The sequence below is a fragment of the Mus musculus genome, chromosome 14 (genome assembly GCF_000001635.26).
Source record: "Mus musculus strain C57BL/6J chromosome 14, GRCm38.p6 C57BL/6J".
NCBI classification, from domain to species: domain Eukaryota; kingdom Metazoa; phylum Chordata; class Mammalia; order Rodentia; family Muridae; genus Mus; species Mus musculus.
This window is the reverse complement of record NC_000080.6, coordinates 5,460,411-5,479,349: the sequence shown is the minus strand read 5'-3', so window position 1 is coordinate 5,479,349 and position 18,939 is coordinate 5,460,411. Positions and strand designations below refer to the sequence as shown.

General features: G+C 43.1%; 1 protein-coding gene across 1 annotated transcript; it reads left to right on the top strand.

Moving 5' to 3' along the window:
• Positions 1-1,519: 1,519 nt before the first annotated feature.
• Gm8246 (predicted gene 8246) lies at positions 1,520-8,817 on the top strand. The gene is made up of 6 exons (XM_011244804.1): positions 1,520-1,649; positions 2,381-2,543; positions 3,499-3,630; positions 4,307-4,490; positions 5,571-5,579; positions 8,779-8,817. Exons 1-6 carry the CDS (start codon positions 1,520-1,522, stop codon positions 8,815-8,817), a joined length of 657 nt encoding a protein of 218 aa, XP_011243106.1.
• The last annotated feature ends 10,122 nt before the right edge of the window (positions 8,818-18,939 follow it).

Below are 18,939 nucleotides of genomic sequence, written 5' to 3'. Positions count from 1 at the left end.
ACAAACAAACAAACAAACATCCCTATTCTAGTTCTAGCAGTTGCATCAGAGAGAGCTGTGTGACACTGCATGCTGCTTCCTTTCCCCAGATAGCTCAGGTTTCTGTCCTATACCAGGTCAGCTGGAGGTAAAGCTGGTGCCATGCCATGATTCTGCAACAATCCTTTTCTTGGTAAAATTGATCCTGTATACAGTGAGCCCCTTGTTGTTGGATCCAGGCCCCGTTAGGCCAGCAAACACATAAGCCACCCTCAGTGAAAGAGAAAAGGAAAATTGGAAGAAAAAGACCTCAACTTTGAATCTATCACCTATCTCCCCTTGATTTTTGAGCTCTGCATATTGATATTGTTTGGCTCAAGAAGGGAGTGAAATTCAGATGGTTTCCCAATGAAGACATACATAGTTTTTCACTCTTTATCTGTGAGGTTAGCGGGCATTATAGCACAGATTCAGCAGACCCAGCATAAGAACACAGAAGCCAGAGATGATAATGCCAAGGGACAGCATCCTGAACTTATAGACACATTAAAATTGAGGTTTCATCTCAACTCAGGCCATTGCACTCCCTGTCCTACCTCCTGAGTCTTATACTTGCTGTGAGTACAGTATCACGGTACAACCAGCAACATCCTTATTGCTCAACTTCTCAATTCCGGAAGACAGATATTGGAGAAGTTATTGCAATGAGGCTAAAATGTAGTAATGTAAAGTCCGGGATGACCTTTGCTCTCTGATGCCCACTTAAATTGTCTGGTTGTATTTGAGAACAGGACCATGTGCAAGATAATGTTTTGAAGATGGGACAGCAAGTTTACCATTTATATTTGCCCTGTAGTTGATCCCCTATGTTTGAAAGAATAGGGAGATTTCCTTATAAAAGATAGCATTGTAAACCAGAGATTTTGTGAAACACATAGATATATATATACATATATATGTATGTATTTATGTATGGAAAGAATGACAAGAATAACCACTATCAAGGAATGCACCGTTAGAAAATATCATCCAGGTTTTATACCATTAAATGTATAGGAGAAAGATATTTGCCTCTGTGATACAGGAAATCCCTGGGAAATTGGAGTATATGTCATATGAATTGACTCAGGTGGCATATTTATTTTTGAGAAAAATCTACTACATCCACAGTCCCTAGAGATTTGGGGCTAACAAAATCTCTTAAGCATGTCAGAGTCCTAACCAACGTTCCCCCTCAAAAGCACATGACATCTAATAAAGCAGTTAGAATTCTCCAGCTTTGGAAGGAGAGGTTGCCAAAGGGGATCCCACGGGTCCATGAGAGGCTCCAAGAGAGGCACCCCAGAAAAGGACCAAGTTGGGGAGAACTAGTTAGCAGGTAGGTCATGGCAGTTGCTAGTGATATCATCAGTAATGCCTTCCTTGGAGAATCTCTTGTATCTAGGATAGAACTAGAATCTTCTGTGTTGTCACCTGTGTTGTGGTGACAGCAACTGCCTGTGGTTCATACCTTCTGTTTGCTCTGGGATCACCAGCAGGAATGTTTTCCTGGCTGCTCAGGCTATTTCAGAAAGAGAATGGCGATGAAGGAGAGACCAGACCAACGGAGAAGGAAGAGGGAATCCTTTCTCATGAAAAAGGAAGAAGGAAGTCATTCTTGAGAAGGCACAGTGAGTCCTGGGCAGAGTTGGGATCTTCCTGGTAGAGGTAGGCTTGAGCTGGGCCGTCCAGGAGTAGGTCTTACAAGCTGAAGCCTTGGACTTTGCCAATGTCAAAGAGTCAAGAATTTCTGATGATTAGTTTGACAGAGCCAGGAATTGACAAACCTGTAGCTACTTTTCTGGGAGCTATTTAATTTCAATTTGAGTGGCAAAGAATGCCAGGAGGGCATTCTATGGGAATATCAGTGTGTTATTCCTTTCATGGAAGGGAGTTGAAGCACTTCACCTTCCAGATTACTGTAGGTAACTTGAGTATCTGATGAAAAGAACAGAGAAGGATGCTCCCCTGGTCATGTCATGTGGTGAGGACTCAGACACATTGGATTTGAAGACACACTATTAATTAGTGCTTGATAGTGCTAAGCACTATGAAATCCAGGATTTCCCTGCAACACATCTGATATGACCTGACAATGTTCCCCATATCTTTACGTCTGAGGCAAATTATAGATTTCAGGGCAAGGGGTCCTGTAATAGGGAGTGTGGCATATGTCTGACAATGGTGGTTAGGAAGAGGACATAGCTTAGCAAACCAGCTGGAAGATAGCTTTTCTGCTCTTTTAGGGATTCACCCTGTCTTTACCTTTTCTCTCCCTCAGTCTTCTCCTTGGGACTCTGAATGGTCTCCCCTGCCCTGGGCCATCAAGTATGCAAACTCATTTGTGTTTATCTATCTGCAGGGTCTGCTAGAAATACTTCAACCCAAAATTCCAACATCACTAATCAGATATCAAATATAAATAAAGTTAGAGAACTGAAATTGCATATGAGGAAGATCAGCAATGACATGGAGGAAATTTGTGGAATCCTGAACCTTTACATGTATGAGGATTTGAACTACAGGTAGGAATTATGCCCAGTACCCTGTTGCCTGTATTGTGCCATCTGTTAACCCAATTTCCTTCCATGAATGGAGTGTGTCATCTCCCATCATTCAATTAAGTAGCCCTGACAGGTGTTTAATTGTTGGATAAACATGGTGCTGTGTGTTTATTATCATCTTTTGTACTTGACCTTGGGGTGCTTGCAATCTGATTGTTGCTGTCAACAGCTGGAAGGACCTGCTCACACTTACTGTCTCTCAGTGTGTGAATGCAATGCCTGCAGGCTATCACATGTTTACTCTGATATTGTTCATTATATTCTGAGAGATGGCACCTCCCTAGATTTATTTGGCATTCTAATTGTGTCTATGTGTGTGAACTTAGCTGTGTATGTTTTGTTCAGGACTGAGGCTCTGGGACCTTTGATGGGGTCTGAGGATTTGTGTGATGCACAGTTTGCAGGTCCTTTTAGTGTTTGTCCATAGAGGTCCAAAGTGATCACCAGGGAAGTTTGCTCCTGGTGTTTCCTTGTTGTTACACAGGAATCTCCTGGGGGAGGAGATGTGATAAAGCCTTTCTCCTGTAAATACTAGTTGTGTCCTCTGGGAATTCACATAACAACAGGAACCAAGGAATGAGAATCCCTGCCTTAAAAATAAGAGGAAAGTCATTACAGATATCTACTGGACCCATGCCTGTGGCACAGTGTAGTGTAAAATTGTCATAGAAGTACTCTATTCCTACATGCTTGCCCGGGAAGCCCTTGAAGGTCAGCTAGCTCCATTTGGTCCCCTGGCTCTGCTGTCCTCTGCCCAGGATAGTAAGTTTAATTAGCACCTAGGGGACCCAGTTTTAAGGAACTAGGATGTGGCATGCAATTGGCTTGGGTAGTCCATGATACAGCCTTTTTGCACATGATTATTGAATCCTCAGTTCAGCAGTTTATTTGCTTCTTGGGCCATGACCTAACACAGAATGAACACTGAATTCAACATCATTAAATCACAACATGAGAAGACAATGTTGGATATGGATAAAATGACCCAGTCCATAATTATTTCCATGAAGTTCTCCGAGGAACTGTTAAAAGATAACTATTCCTACAGGTGAGTCAGTGACACAACTGAGACCCCCAGAACTAGGCAGGGAATGCTTCTGTCCTTTTACGACTTTGAAAAAACACAAGGGCTCTGGTTCTATGTTATCTGTTTTTTTATTTAGGAACACTGCCCTGAGGCAAGGGTCTTGGATTTGTACCTCTTGGACTCAGTTGTCCTAAGTGTGAAGAGTGTCCAAGACCCTCCAATCTTTATTCTTCCAAATTCAAGGCCCTCTATATAGAAAACTTTTCCACCACGCTGGGAATATCCAGGAACCCTGAACCTCTAGGGTTCTGACCACAGATTAAAAGATCTAGGATTCCCGACAAAAATGGAAAGAGTGTACACTTGTTGGGTCAGCTCACCTCTCTCAGAGGAGATAAGCCCTCTCCCTGCTGAAGGTTTTATGGTCCCACAGACCTATAATCAACCATGAAGAACATTTCCTCTTCTGTGATGTATAGGGTGCACTCTTGGTGTCAGGGCTTTCAGAAGTTTGTTGAGTCCTGTGGAATATGGCTGGTATCTTGATTTGACCTGCCTCTGTTTGGTGCTGCTACATATACTGTAGACTCTTCTGGGACTGTCAGGGGTTCAGGGCCCTAGTGGGACCATGGGACTTGTAGGAGTGGAAAGCCAATGGAATCTGGCTGGGAATCACCAATTTTTCTTTGTGGATCAGCATCAAGCAGAAACACCGCCTCCGTGAGTGCTCTCAACTAAAGGAAAAAGTGAGGATATTACTGAATGAGAACAGAAAGCTGCTGGTGGAGCAGGCTGGAAGGCAAGTGTCCCATGGGGAAGAAAAGAGGTTCTGTGAGGAGGCCAGCAAGAACATCTGTGCCTCAAGTGCCAAGGAGCAGCAGGTAGGATGATGTGTATCAGAGGCAGATTGCCCTCATGTCTAAACATAAACATAGACAATCCAATGTCACAGTCCACCAACTTCTCCAGGCACTCACCTATGTCTCCTCCAAGTGTTTGTTTATGTGATCATCTACAGGACTCTCTGTGGAGGTAGCCTGGTTCAAGAAACTGCATGTTTGTCATGCAAATGTTCCTGCTCTGCTAGAATCACTAAGGGAGATAGGTTGATTACACATCACAACACTACATGCCTTAAGTTTGAAGGATGCTGTGTTGGAGCCCTTCTTGATAATAGAAAGAGCTTTGAAGGAAGAAGTAAAGGCCTGTAGCTCATTTGCTTTACAGGGATCTTGTGAGATTCTAGGTAGGAAATAGTTTGCAGGGATGACAGCCTAGTTTAATTGACAAATAAGTGGATTTCATTGCTGTCTTTTGGCCACTTCCATTCCCCCCTTTCCCCTCTATCTCAAAATAGTCTCTACAGGCTTCATATATCTTGGTTCACACTGAGAGGTCCTGAGTAGCATATTGTCAGTCCCATTTTCTTTGAGTGATGTTGGAGTGGTCATTCCTGGGCCTGAGAGTCTGGAGTTGTCTGGATGACCAGAGATGACAGAAAGGCTTCTCACAGGTTTAGGTTTGGTGTGTGATTTCTGAGGCTTCATGAAAAAATTTCTTAATATATGCCCCCAATTCTGACCAAGAAGAGTGTTCTCTAGTGATTTTTGTTAGATGTTTTTTTTTTTTCTGTCCCCTGTGACAGGGATTCTCTGTGAAGCACCTGCTGTCATGGAACTCACTCTGTAGACCCGGCTGTTTTTGAATTCAGAAATCTGCCTGCCTCTGCCTCCCAAGTGCTGGGATTAAAGTAGTGAGCCACTATGACCGGGCTTCTCTAGTGCTTTTTATTCCTCTAAAATGATCGCAGAGTCGTTGGGTCTCCCTTGAAACATCTCCTCTGCATAGTCTGAATTATCTTGGTCCTGAACCATAACAGATACCTCATTGTTTTCTGCTCAGTTATGATTTTATGTGAATCAATCTGTGTGTGCTTCTGTGTGTGTCTTTGTCTCTGACAGTGTGTCTGTGTGTTTCTTTTTGTGTATGCATTGTTTTCTTGACCTGTGTCTCTCTCGGTATGTTGGGAGGCCATTCAGTGACATCTGAGTTGTCCAGTTATTCTCTATATTACTTCTTTGAGCATTGGTCTCTCAATAAAAGTGACATTTCCTGTTCTTTTCTGTCCAGTAGTCTTTGCATCTCCTGTTCACTATCAGGTAGCACCCCCTCTCTCATTTATTTCATCAAATTAATAAACAATACAGCTATTTTAAAAATAAGTGTTAGATTTCTTCACTTTCCCTGCATAGAGTTATCTCCCTAGGAGATTTGGGTTTGTCTTATTGGCTCCACCATGAACATGCATAGAATCCTACCGTGCATCCCTCTGCTAACATGGCTTTTGCTAACTATATCGTGGGCATGGCTTTGTTTCAGGATAGATTCCTCCTCATAGTTGGCACAGTGCTGCATTTCATAAATGTCACAGCACGTTATTTCACCAGCTTTTTTTCTGACTGATATTGAGGAAGATTTAATATCACATGAACTGTAATAGGTTGAAAAGTTCCTGGGTAGTGACCAAAAGTCACTGTCTTCCTCTGATGCTACCAAGGAACCAGTGTAGGTATAGTGAGGGGACCGAGAGAGTCAACATGGGGCTTGCTGGGGGCTTTTCTTAGGAATCTCTTTCTTGGGAATTTGGTATTGTGTTGTCCAGGTTATCTGTGCAGAGCTTGTAACTTCCTGGTAGGACCAGAAAGCATCTGCATAAAAATTTTTTTGAAGAGGAGTTAATTACAGATGAGGGCCGCAAAGACTGCCTGAGTCTAAGAACCTTATACACATATACATCAGAGGTCCCAGTAGCTGCTCATGCAACAGGAACTTTGCTGGGCGACAGTAATATTTTCATTGATTTGTGTTTGTGTGTCTCTGTGTGTATTGTGTGGTGTGTATGTTTTTGTTCCTTGTGTGTGGTGTGTGTGTTTGTCTGTGTGTGTTTGGACCACGTTTGGCTGAGCTTGTTTATACTAAAGTTGTGTATTAGTGTAATACTAGGTAATTTTGTGTTTGTGATATGGGTGCTTGTATATACAAGTGTGTGTGTGTGTGTGTGTGTGTGTGTGTGTGTGTGCGTGTGTGTGTGTGATTGTGCATAAATGCAGCTGTGTGTGTCTCTAGAGGTCAAATTTAATGAGAAATACACTCTGAGGTTTTAGTTTGCACCTATGAAATATCAAATACAGCAGTCCAATTATTCTGCATGCTCACCTAACACCCAAGAATAAAAGGACACAGGAATTCTTGTAGGGTCAGATTTTTAACTGACTAGAGACAAAACTATTGATTCTCATTGAAATCTTTAGAGCAAATGTAAGGGATATGGTATATGGAGGTAAGGAGGACATTGCTGTATAAAATCGTTGTGTTTATGACTCTTTTCTGCTCTTGGTGAACTGTGAAGGACCACTGGAAGGTCAGGTGGCTCACTGTGTCTTCTAAGCATTCCAGGTTGTTTTCCTCATTGCCTGCCACCATTACATTTCCTGCTATCTCTGCTCAGTAAAGCTTTGCCTTGTACTTTGTCTTGGATTTTACTCATTGAGAGATTGAGTTGCTTGGAGCTGAACTTGGATCCAGCAGAATTCCCATAGCTGTGGAGCAAACCAGGCCTGCTTCAGGAGCCCATTGAGGGTCTTGATAATCTAAAGTACTCACACTATCTTATCTGTGTAGCATTCAGCTGGACTGTTCTTCAACATCATTTTCTCAGAGTTAAAATCAGCCTCAGTTGGGGTTGGGAGAAATGAGGACCTTCAGACAGTTCTGGTAGTATAAAATTGGTTATGTCTGTTAGAAGCCATGTTCTGAAAGTAGAAAAGAAGTCCTCATTGACCCAGTCCTTCCAGAACAAGTAGGAGGTATCCACAGAGTCTAGGGTATTCAGGGTTGTAGTGGTCCTCAGAGCAGCCCTGAAGGAGAAGTTATCCTGATGTCTGTTTGCTGAAGAATGAAATGGTACTGTGTGGTGCAGCCCTTCCATGAACTCAGTGTGAGATAATCCATGCAAGCTTTTGTCCTTCAACTAGTCAGCCTTTTCTTACTCAAAATAGCCCTGAGACAATCACATTCTGGGGAGAAAATGGTTCCTTTGGATCCTGTTATAGACAGTTCCTATTACTCTGGGCTCATACCTTTGGACACCAAGTCAGTTAGGTGATGGAAAATGGAGATCCTATTGAAAGAATTTGTTTACTTTGAGACAAGTCTGAAACAGTGAGGAAGAACAAGAGGCTGGTCCACCACCAACATGTGAGTCTAGGCTGGGAAACAAACCTATTCTACACAGCCTTGGGAACTTGCTGAGCCAGATTGGATAATAGGACAAGAACCCTGATTCCCAGACCGGTTTATGAGTGGAAAGCATATCACTGACTGCGCTGCCTATATGCTTTGCCCACTAAGTACCTTTCCCATTCAAGATTTGTTTTTTTATGCCTCTAAAGTTTCCTGGGAGATTTTTATATTTGTATTAACCGGGAAACTAAACGGGGCACTGCAATACAATATGCTTGTATTGCATAAACACAAATAGGTGTGTTTGAGAGTGTGCCCTACAATAGTCATAGATGTACAGGGGTGTTCTGTTTTTTTCATGACCATCACTTTTAAGGTTCATTGCTCGGCCTTGGGAATATTTTTATTTAGCAAACTCTTGCAGATTCTAGGACCTATGAAGTACCCATGGGGTTTTGTGTTGTATGTTGTCTCTGGTTATTTGGAGATAGAGGGATTGACAAGAGGAACCTTGTGAGGTTCCTGCACTGGAGAAATAATCATAGCCTTCACTTCAGTTCAGGGCATGCTCGCACCCCATAAGGAATCCACATGGTTTTCTAGGTTGCACACATCTCTCTTGGACTCACATTCAGACATTGTTCAATTGTTATTACTCAATATAATATACCCGCACAACTGGGGAAATGTGGTGTTTTTTTTAAACTCCAGTATAATGTGTCATTGACAGTTCTGATTCTAGCAGTTTTTAAAAGGTGAGAAACAATTCCAAGCTCAGGTGTTCTATGACACTTGGGATGCACGGTATGATCTCAGCTGATAGGTCATGTTGGTTTGTCCAGCTGAATAGAGCTGTTCTGGGAGGGACAGCTCAATTGACAAATGCTTACCAGGCCTTTGTTTCTTCCTTCCCTAAGTCTGAAATAGTCCAGCAGAAAGCAGAACATGGCACAGACCACGACATGATCTCCCTCAAAGAGAAGTGCTGGAGGAAGAGCACTGAGTGTGCACAGGAAATACACCACTGTTGCCTCTCATCCCTAATAACCATGGCTGTAATGGGCTGTATGCTCCTCCTTTATTTTGTTTCTTTGGTATGAACAGGCCTTAATTTCATCTAGCCTCTGGCCCAGGAAGAGTGCACATTTAAAGGGACTCAGAGAAATGCTGAGACACATTAAGAGCTGCTGGGCATCCAGGAAGAATCTGAGTGCAAATTTATCTTTTCCTGATGGGTCATCATGACTAATTACATGGAGATCAGTCAACAAAATTGTAAAACCTTGGGTCCAAGTCTACAACCTGTGTTCTGCTTTGACTTGGGAGGCCATATCCTTCAGACCCACAATCCAAAAGGAGAGTGTTGCTTAAATTTCTCCTGCAAAGATTTTTACCTGCAGGAACTGCTTTTCTACTTAGTTGCCAAGGACAGCCACAGGCTATAAGTCTGCGCTACAAAATGAGCAGACTAAGAATTTTGCTTTGCACAATTTTTTGGTTTGATTTTGGTTTGAGTTTTGATTAGTTTAGTTATTTGGTTTTTCTTGTTTTCATTCAAAGTTTTGTTATTAATTGGTTGTTTATTTGTTCTTGTAACTAATTTGATATTTTGATAAGGCTATATACAGTACATATTGACTGTCAGCTTTTAGTTACAATTGAGTACATTGCATTTATTCTTATGACTAACACCTTGATCTCCAACTATTCACTCTTAAAAACCTTGTTATTTCAGGTGTGATCATGAAATCCCACAGATATCAGACCCAGATGGATCTCTGCATTCTTCACGGGACCTGGGCTCCATAGTTTCTTCTGAGCCAGACTGCACTACAAAGTCCATCATAAATTCATTGTGGAGAGTGTGTCCAACTCTCTGGATAGGAACTTAATGTTGGAAAACTTACCCATGCTGCATCCTTGTTGTCAAATATTTAGCTACTGTGAAAATTCTGTGGATGATGATGTTGAACACATTAATGGCAAATACATCAGTATTTCTGTAATAACTCTCATTAATTAAAAGCATAGTCTAAGGGAATAAAAAGCTGTCAGAAAACACAGCAGTGTATGCTTCAGCTTTCCTTCAAATATAAAATCACTGGTAACTGCAAGTAGAGATAATAAATTCCACAATCTGTTTGGGGACAGGTTTCTCTACGGGTCCTTCAACATTCATTTTATTACTTTATGATTCACCTGTGTCTGCCAAAAGACATCATTCAAAAACGATGAAGACTGCAATTAGTTATCATCCTATAAAATCCTAACAAATGCTTTTTTATTTGATATTTTCTTTACATACATTTCAAATGTTAAACCCTTTCCTTGTTTCCCCTCTTAAGATCCCCTTTTTCCTACCCCCAACCCCTGCTTCCCAACCTACCCACTCCCTCTTCCTGGCCCTGGCATTCCCCTTTACTGGGGCACAGAACCTTCACAGGACCAAGGATCTCCTCCCAGTGATGACCAACCAGGCCTTCCTCTACTACATATTTAGCTAGATCCATGAGTTTCACCATGTGTTTTCTTTGGCTGGTGGTTTAGTCCCAGGGATCTCTGGAGGTACTGGTTAGTTCATATTGTTGTTCCTTCTATGGGGCTGCAAACCCTTCAGCTCCATAGTTCCTTTCTCTAGCTCCTTCACTGGGCACCCTGTGCTTTTACCAATAGATGGCTGTGAACATCTACTGCTGTATTGGTCAGGCAGTGGCAGAGCCTCTCAGTAGACAGATATATCAGGCTCCTGTCAGCAATCTCTTGTTGGCATCTGTTGTAGTGTCTGGTTTTTGTGGTTGTTTATGGGATGGATCCCCAGGTGAAGTCTCTGGATGGATATGAGGTGTCCTCCTGCCTCAGCACAAATTTGAACACAAATTTGTACACATGCATCCACACACAGGTATACAGGCACACCAAACAGGCGCTGACACTGTAACCTAAGTACATTATGAATCCCTTTGACCTTTTCTGGTCTATGCATCTTTTATCTGTCTTTAAACACAGACAACATACCTGACATACCACTTTGTAACCTGTAGTCTCCCCTCCCCCAGCCTGAAACCTGCTTGCTCAGGGGTGGAGCTTCTTGCTCAATCATTCTGCCATGCCCACTGCTGGAACCTGCTGCTTTGCTGTTCGGAGCCCTGCACATTGTCACTCTGCTATTGCAACCCAAGATTAATTGGCGGGAATAGGGGCCCCCTTTCCCTGCTTTATAGTTGCGTGTGGAACAGTAAAATTGAGCTTTGATCAGAATGAATGTCTTAGCTACATTTCTTTATCTCGCCACCTAGCCCCTCTTCTCTTCCAGGTTTCCAAAATGCCTTTCCAGGCTAGAACCCATGTTGTGATCTGCTGGCCGGACACAACAGTAACCTCATGTACTAAAGAGAAGTTCTTTAAGTCAGACGTGATGGAACATTACTGATATCCCAAGACTCAGGAAAGGTGTGAAAAGTACAAATCCAGGGCCACCATGAGCTACATCATGCTATTTCCAAACAAAACAAAACAAAACAAAACAAAACAAAACAAAACCAAAGTTTGTTTTATAAGCATTTGTTCAGTTGGTAGAGTACTTCCCTAGCATGAACTCAGGGAGATGGAGACAGGTAAGTCAATGTCTTCCGCTTCATAACAAGTTTGGGAGTAGTCTGGCTACAGGGAAATGGGTAGATGTGAGATCAACAATACAGTGTGTGTGTGTTCTCAGAGAGAGAGAGAGAGGGAGAGAGAGAGAGAGAGTTTATTGTTAAGACACTTAGATGTGACTTTGATAACTTCTCTCTTGAGCAGTCCATGGGCACTGTGGAGGTCTGAATGCAAATAGCCCCCATATATTTGGGAAGGATTAAGAGGTGTAGCCTAATGGAGGAGTTTCAAAAGCCCATAGCATTCCCTGTCTCCTGCCTGTGGATCAGATGTAAACTCTCAGCTACCACTCCAGTATGATGCCTGTCTCCTGCCATGCTCCCCACCATAAGAGTCATGGACTAGCACTCTGCACCCAGGAGCCCCTGTAGACGCCTTCTTCTATACGTTGCCTTGGTCATGCTTTCTCTCCATAGCAGTAGCAAAGTAACCAAGACGGCCCCGTGATATGTACAACTACCACCCCCCAACCCCCACACAGTCGTTCTCAGTAAACTCCATTTATGGTTCATACAGACTTGTACTGAATTTCTCTTTTGTGGTGTAAGTTAAGAGTCTCATTTTTCAGTGAGTAGAAGTCCCCCTAAGGGACAGTTGCCAATGTTGAGCTGTGTCTTCCTTTTCCACTGCCATTACTATGCAGCCCAGGACTGCTTGGGGACCTTTCCTGAAGTGCCTTCCCCAGCCCTTAAGTTTCAAAGGCCCTCTCTAGTCTCATGGATTCCTGCCTCCCTGCTAGATGTCATGCTGGCTACTGAGTCACCTACAGCTGCCTTCAGGCTCCTTATGTGATTAATCTCCAGAATTGATTCCGAGAGAATAATCACAGAATTATTGATTCCGAGAGCACCTGGGTTGATTCTTGGCAACTGCGTGTCTTGGCTTTGGAGCTCTAAGCTGGAATCTGAAGTGGCTGGGTCCTACCACTGTATAGAGGGGCTCTGCTAGAAGTATTCTCGGGGGATCATAAGAACTAGCTTCCCATGCTGCCCCTGGCTTTTCCCCTGCACATTTGGAGGGAACCTCATATTTTCTATTTCTTTAAAAGAAAACATATTTATTTTCAAGTTTATTTTAGGTGTATGAGCATTTTGCCCACAGTATATGTCTTTGCACCATGACTTTGCTGTATGTGTAGAGGCCAGAAGAGGGTGTCAGATCCTCTGAAATTGAAGTTGCAGATGAATGTTAGCCATTGTGTGAGTGCTAGGAACCCAACTTGGGTCCCCTGGAAGACAACCAGTGCTCTTAACCTATAGCTGACTCTCCTGCCCTGAACGTGCCATTTCTTGAACTACAAGTAAATCTGTCACAATTTATATTTATTTTAGACTCAATTGTTTCATCCTCTCTCTGTGGAAAGCAGACCTCATGTTGGTTTGTTCTTTTCTCTGCATCGTTAACAACCTCACCCAGCAGTCATGGAATACTTTTTCATAGTTTTCTATACTGATCTCTTTGTTAGATGAATCATTTGTAATTATTAATCATTTTCTTCTCTTACAAGCAACAACAACTGTGCGGAGAAAAAAATACATGATCTTACCATACTTTAGCCAAAAGGAAGGAAAAAAATACATGCAATTATGGAATCCTGTTGCACATTAATAACCAGTAGCCATGTTGAGACATAACCTACCAATTCAAAAATTCTTATTTTATCATATGTACACTTTTTACACATTGGGATTTAGGTAGTTAAAATATTTAACAGTTTTTTATTTTTAATAATAACATTTTTTTTTACTATTAGTAATGTGTGTGTGTGTGCAGAAGAACATGCTATTCTGTACATGTGCGGGTCAGGGGACAACTTTGTAGCCTTAGTTCTCTCCTTCCACATTTATGTGCATTTAGTGATCTATTTAACTGACATCATTAGGCTTGTGTGGCCCATGCCTTTACCCACTGAGCCATCTCGCCAGCCCTATATTGTGCTTTAAAAAAAATCTGTTTTTCATTTTAAAATGACATTTAGTTTTTTTTTTCTCTCTTAATAATTAGGTGAGATGAGGACAACAGGAAAATAAGGTCATTTGTAGAATTTACACCTTGAGTTATGAGCTAGAAATAACACCAAATCCAGACACTATTGCTGATGCCAGGGCTATGTAGAAAGATCCTGTTGTACATACATGCCCGCCCACCCATGCCCACATACAGGTTTAAAAGATAAATAAAAAACAAAGTATATTAAAAACGACCTAACAGCTTTTTAAAAGAATGAGATGAAAGTTTTAAGGAGATTAATAAATGAGAAGACAGTGGTCATATTAAGAAATTAAGAAGCAGGCTAAACAGAGACAGGAAGATTACTACAAGTTTGAAGCCAGTCCCATCTCTGTAGAGACTGGTAGGCCAATCACCAGAACTACATAGCAAAACCTTACCTCAAAAGGACAAGAAATCAGCACTGGCAACTGAACATTGTTGCAAACAAAATTAGGGAATTGGATAATATTTCAGAGAAAAGTATCCAAGACTAGCAAAACACACACAGACACAAACAAAACAAAACAAAACAAATCATCATCACCATCACCATCACCAGCAACAACAACAACAACACCACCACCAAAGAGGAGAATGGTGAAAGAAAGATCGAGATTTGGAGGATAGTATAAAATCTCTGTGTCAAATCTAGTTATAGAAACTCAAAATAGAGAAAATTGCATGGAACAGGAATGAAGATAAGTAACAGTTGAGTTTAAAACATTTTCAGTCTTCTCTTGAGGGACATCTGGGTTGTTTCCAGCTCCTGGCTATTATAAATAAGGCTGCTATAAACATAGTGGAGCATGGGTCCTGGTTATATGTTGGCATATGTTTTGGGTACATGTCAATTAGTGGTATAGCTGGGTCTTCAGGTAGATCTATTTACAAATTTCTGAGGAATCGCCAGATTGATTTCAGAAGTGGTTTGACCAGCTTTCAGTCCCACCAGCAATGGAGGAGTGTTCCTCTTTCTCCGTATCTTCGCCAGCATCTGCTGTCACCTGAATTTTTGATCTTAGCCATTCTGACTGGTGTGAGGTAGAATCTCAGGGTTGTTTGGTTTGCATTTCCCTGGTGACTAGGGATGTTGAACATTTCTTTAGGTGCTTCATGGTCATTCAGTATTCCTCAGTTGACAATCTCTGTTTAGCTCTGTTCCCCATTTTAATAGGGTTATTTGGTTCTCTGGAGTTCTTCTTGAGTTCTTTGTATAGACTGGATATTAGCCTTTGATAGTATATAGGATTGGTAAAGATCTTTTCCCAATCTGTTGGTTGCCATTTTGTTTCATTGACAGGGTTCTTTGCCATACAAAATGTTTGCAATTTTTTGAGGTCCCATTTGCCGATTGTTGATATTAGTTATCTGGAGACACCAAACCCAGACACTATTGTTGATGCCAAGAAGCACTTGCTGACAGGAATCTGGTATGAGTGTCCCCTGACCAATACAGATGCAGATACTCATAGGCAACCATCTAACTGAGCATGAGGATACCAGTGAAAGAGCTGGGGGAAGGACTGAAGGAGCTGAAGGGGGTTGCATCCCCATAGGAAGAGCAAGATCAACTAACTGGACCACCCCATGCTCCAAGAGACTAAACCATCAAACAAAGAGTATACATGGAGGGATCCATGGCTCCAGATACATATGTAGCAGAGGATGACCTTGCTCGGCATTAGTGGGAGGAGAGGCCCTTGGTCCTGTGCAGGTTTGATGACCCAGTGTAGGGGGATGCTAAAGGAAGGGTGGGAGTAGGTGGGGGAGTGGGGGATCACCCTCATATAGGCAAAGAGGAGGCAGGAGAAAGAGGGTTGGGTGGGGGTGGTTGTGGACAGTTAAAGGGGGATATCATTTGAAATGTAAACAAAATGATTAATTAAAAATCCACCCCCCAAACCCAAAAAACATTTTCAGATTTAGAGAAGGATTTATATTTCAGGGTAAAATGAATATCAATTTCATAAGAAGAAACAAACAATCCTAAAACTAAAATCCACTTAGATTCAAACCATTAGTCCAAACACAAAATGAAAATATTAAAACTTGATGGACAGAAACATAGTGGACTGAGAGTAGACATCTCATTGCTTGTCCGAGGTGCCAAAAGGTTGTTATGAAGGGTTGGTGTTAATCACTTTCCATGTAGAATTCTGTAGACATTGAAATTTTGATGTAGGCATAGGAGGAAATAAAAATACAAGACTCAGAGGCCTTTGGTGAAAGAAATTGAAAAGCACATTCTCAGACACACACACAGACACACACAGACACACACACACACAGACACACACACACACACAGACACACACACACACAGAGACACACACACACACAAACACCAGTGTCTAGAGTTCTGTGAAGCAATGCCCCTCCCTGCCTTTTTTGTCTCCCACAGGAGACGCTATATCACTTCCCTCCTCTGTAAAAAGCACATTCTCAGACACACACATACACACACACACAGAGACACACAGACACAAACACAGAGACACACACACACACAGAGACACACACACATGCAGACACACACACAGACACACACAGACACACACACACAGACACACACACACACACACAGACACACACACAGACACACACACAGACACACACACACACACACACACACACACACACACACACACACACACCACTGTCTTTAGAGGTCTGTGAAGCAATGCTGCTCCTTGCTTTTTTTGTCTCCCACCCCAAACTCTGTATCACTTCCCTCCTCTGTATGAGGGCAAAGCCTTAGGAGGTGGATGGTAATGTGGAACAGAGGACACACCCCACAATCTCCTAAAGTGTACTGTTCCCTGAGAAGGAAATAAGGTGAGGGGGAGGGGCGGTGGCAGCAAGGCTTTCCTAGAGCCCTTTAGTCTGATTAATACACACAATGAATGAAAACAGTCATGCTAAAAGTAGTGCTCTTAGGATGGTCTGGTAGTAGTGAGATCAAACCGTATTTTTAGGACATCCTTATAACACAATGACTTGGAAGAGTTGAAAAACAGAACTAGTTATACTGTGCATTCTGGAGCAAAGAGAACACTTTTATTATACAGGACAGAATTTAATGTTATAAGACAATGGAGATGGTATTCTGTTTCTTGCTTTATGTTTTGAATTGTTTTATGTGAGTGTGTGCCTGCCTGTCTATCTGTGCACCATGTTCATGTAGGTACCTGAGGCCAGAAGAGGGTATTGGATCTTTTGGAACTGGTGTTACAGGTAGCTGTGAGCTGCCCAAGGTGGGTACTGGGCACTGAACGTGGGTCCTCAGGAAGAACACTGAGTGTTCTTAGTCACTGAGCCATCTCTCCAGCCCCTCCACCTACAAGACACCAGTTCCATTTATACAGAATCTGCTATCATAACCAGACCCCTTCCTTAGGTGCTCATGCAAGTTAGGACTTCAACGGGAACTGGGGAGATACCAACATTTAGAACATAGAAACAGCTGTATATGTAGTCACATTAATGAAGCAATCTGGATTATAACCCTGGCTCTGGGAGATACACAGGTCCCTGGGCAAGCTGCATTCTTCTTTTCCAGTTTTAATGTCTTTTCTTTCTTTCCTTCCTTTCTTTCTTTCTTTCTTTCTTTCTTTCTTTCTTTCTTTCTTTCTTTCTGTCTTTCTTTCTATAAAAAAATAACGTATGTGTGTGTTTGAGACAGAGAGAGGGACAGAGAGAGAGAGAGAGAGAGAGAGAGAGAGAGAGAGAGAGAGAGAGAGGAAACACAACTTTTTGGAGTTGGGTTGCTCATTCTGCCAGATGGGTTTGGGAGTCTGAAAGCAGGGAGTTTGCTTTGGAGCACCCACACTGGGTGCCTCCTAACTCCAGCTCTAGGGGTACTGGATGCTTCTGGCCTCCATGAGAATTCACACTGCTGTGCACAAACCCACACACAGACACAGACACCCAAGTGAAAAAGAAAAGTCAAAAAATGTAACAACATGCTTGAAAAACAGCAGTTCGCTTCTGGTCTGGGATAGCTCAGTTGGCCTAGAGGCATGAAGGGCTGGGTTTGAGTGAGCCCCAGTGTTCATCTGTGATCCCAGTGCTGAGGTAAAGGCAGCATGGTCAGAATGATGGAGATCTGTGAGTTATCATCTGGCTGCTAACTAAAAGCAAGGGAGGAACTTGTAGACTGCTCACTCACCCCACTTAACCCTCATTCAAAGTAAATGAAGGACAGGCTACTTAGGCAGCAGGTAAGAGGCCACTGAACAAAGCATAGTCACAAACAAAGAAGACCCAACATTCCAAGGCCCCTTTAAAGGAGAGATTCAGGAATGCAAATCTAGTCAGTCAAGTCACAGAAAGTGAGGGCTGGAAACCATCCAGTGGCTTAGCTCTCTCCACAATCCTTAGTGACCTTTATAGGTGTAGCTCCAGTGGAATATTAGCCTTGGAAGTTAGTATGACGTGGGAGCATGCTGGATCAAGTACGTGTTTTGAATTTTCGGTTTCAAAACGTGTGAATGCATCTGTCTACCAGACTAAGGGCCAGGAGATGCAGGAGTCTGAAGTCCATGAGAGAGGAAATGATCCATGCAAATGCAGTCACTCCTCTCTTTGCAACTAGATGGAAACTGTCTCCACAGCCAGTAAAGATGATTTCAGAAAAGATGATTGAAAAACTTGCTAGTTGCAATTTTCATTTTCTTTTTCCCAGAGAGCAGCAGGAGAGACAGTTGACATTTGAGCTGTCTCTGAACTGCCCCTGTCCCTAATTGGAGTTGAGCGCTCACAGGGAACCACAGACCTGCTCCTTAGCTGGTTTTCTTTTCACAAAATCTTTCAGCCATAGAAAATGAACAAAAGCAGGGCTCCCCAGCCAGCCCAGCCAGACATCCCAGCTGCCAGAATAGGTGCTTGGGAGCGGCTCAGGGGCGCAAAGCACAGCCTTGCTCTGTTGAAGCCAGGTACTGTCCTGGGCAATTGGCTCCAGGCTCAGCTCAGGAGGCAACCACCTGGAGCTACAGGCACCTGAGGCAAGGAATGCCTGAAGGAAAGGGGCCAGGTCCTGCTCACCCCTCGTGAGCTACTTGTCCCTGACATCCCTGATGCTCCTGTTGAGCCTGGGTCCTTGGCAAAGCTTCCTCTTTTAGCTGCACCACCGCCAGGTGCCTGTGACCGCCGGGTGGCTGCTTTCCTTTCTGCGCCATATATGGCCTGGCAGGGGGGGGGGGGGGGGTCACATGCATCCCGGGCCTCCGGCCGGGAGGGGTCGCTGGGGAAGGGGCAGACGGCGGGAGAAAAGGGGAGGGGGTCGGAGGCAGAGACAGGAGAGGGGTGGGGTGGCGGATTCTGGGGCCATGGGAGGCAGCAAAGGCTCGAGGAGCCGAGCGCTCGCCACCGCGCCATGGAGCTGCACTCATGCGGCTGTGGAGGTGGTGGTGGAGGAAGGGACCGGCGCGGGGGGCGGGGGGG

What these genes read in the sequence shown, in the direction of transcription:
- Gm8246 (XM_011244804.1), top strand. Translation starts at nt 1,520, where the DNA reads ATGTTTTCCTGGCTGCTCAGGCTATTTCAGAAAGAGAATGGCGATGAA. An exon ending in GTCATTCTTGAGAAGGCACA is followed by an intron (nt 1,650 to 2,380) that starts GTGAGTCCTGGG and finishes ATCTATCTGCAG; the next exon opens with GGTCTGCTAGAAATACTTCA. An exon ending in AAAGATAACTATTCCTACAG is followed by an intron (nt 3,631 to 4,306) that starts GTGAGTCAGTGA and finishes TTTGTGGATCAG; the next exon opens with CATCAAGCAGAAACACCGCC.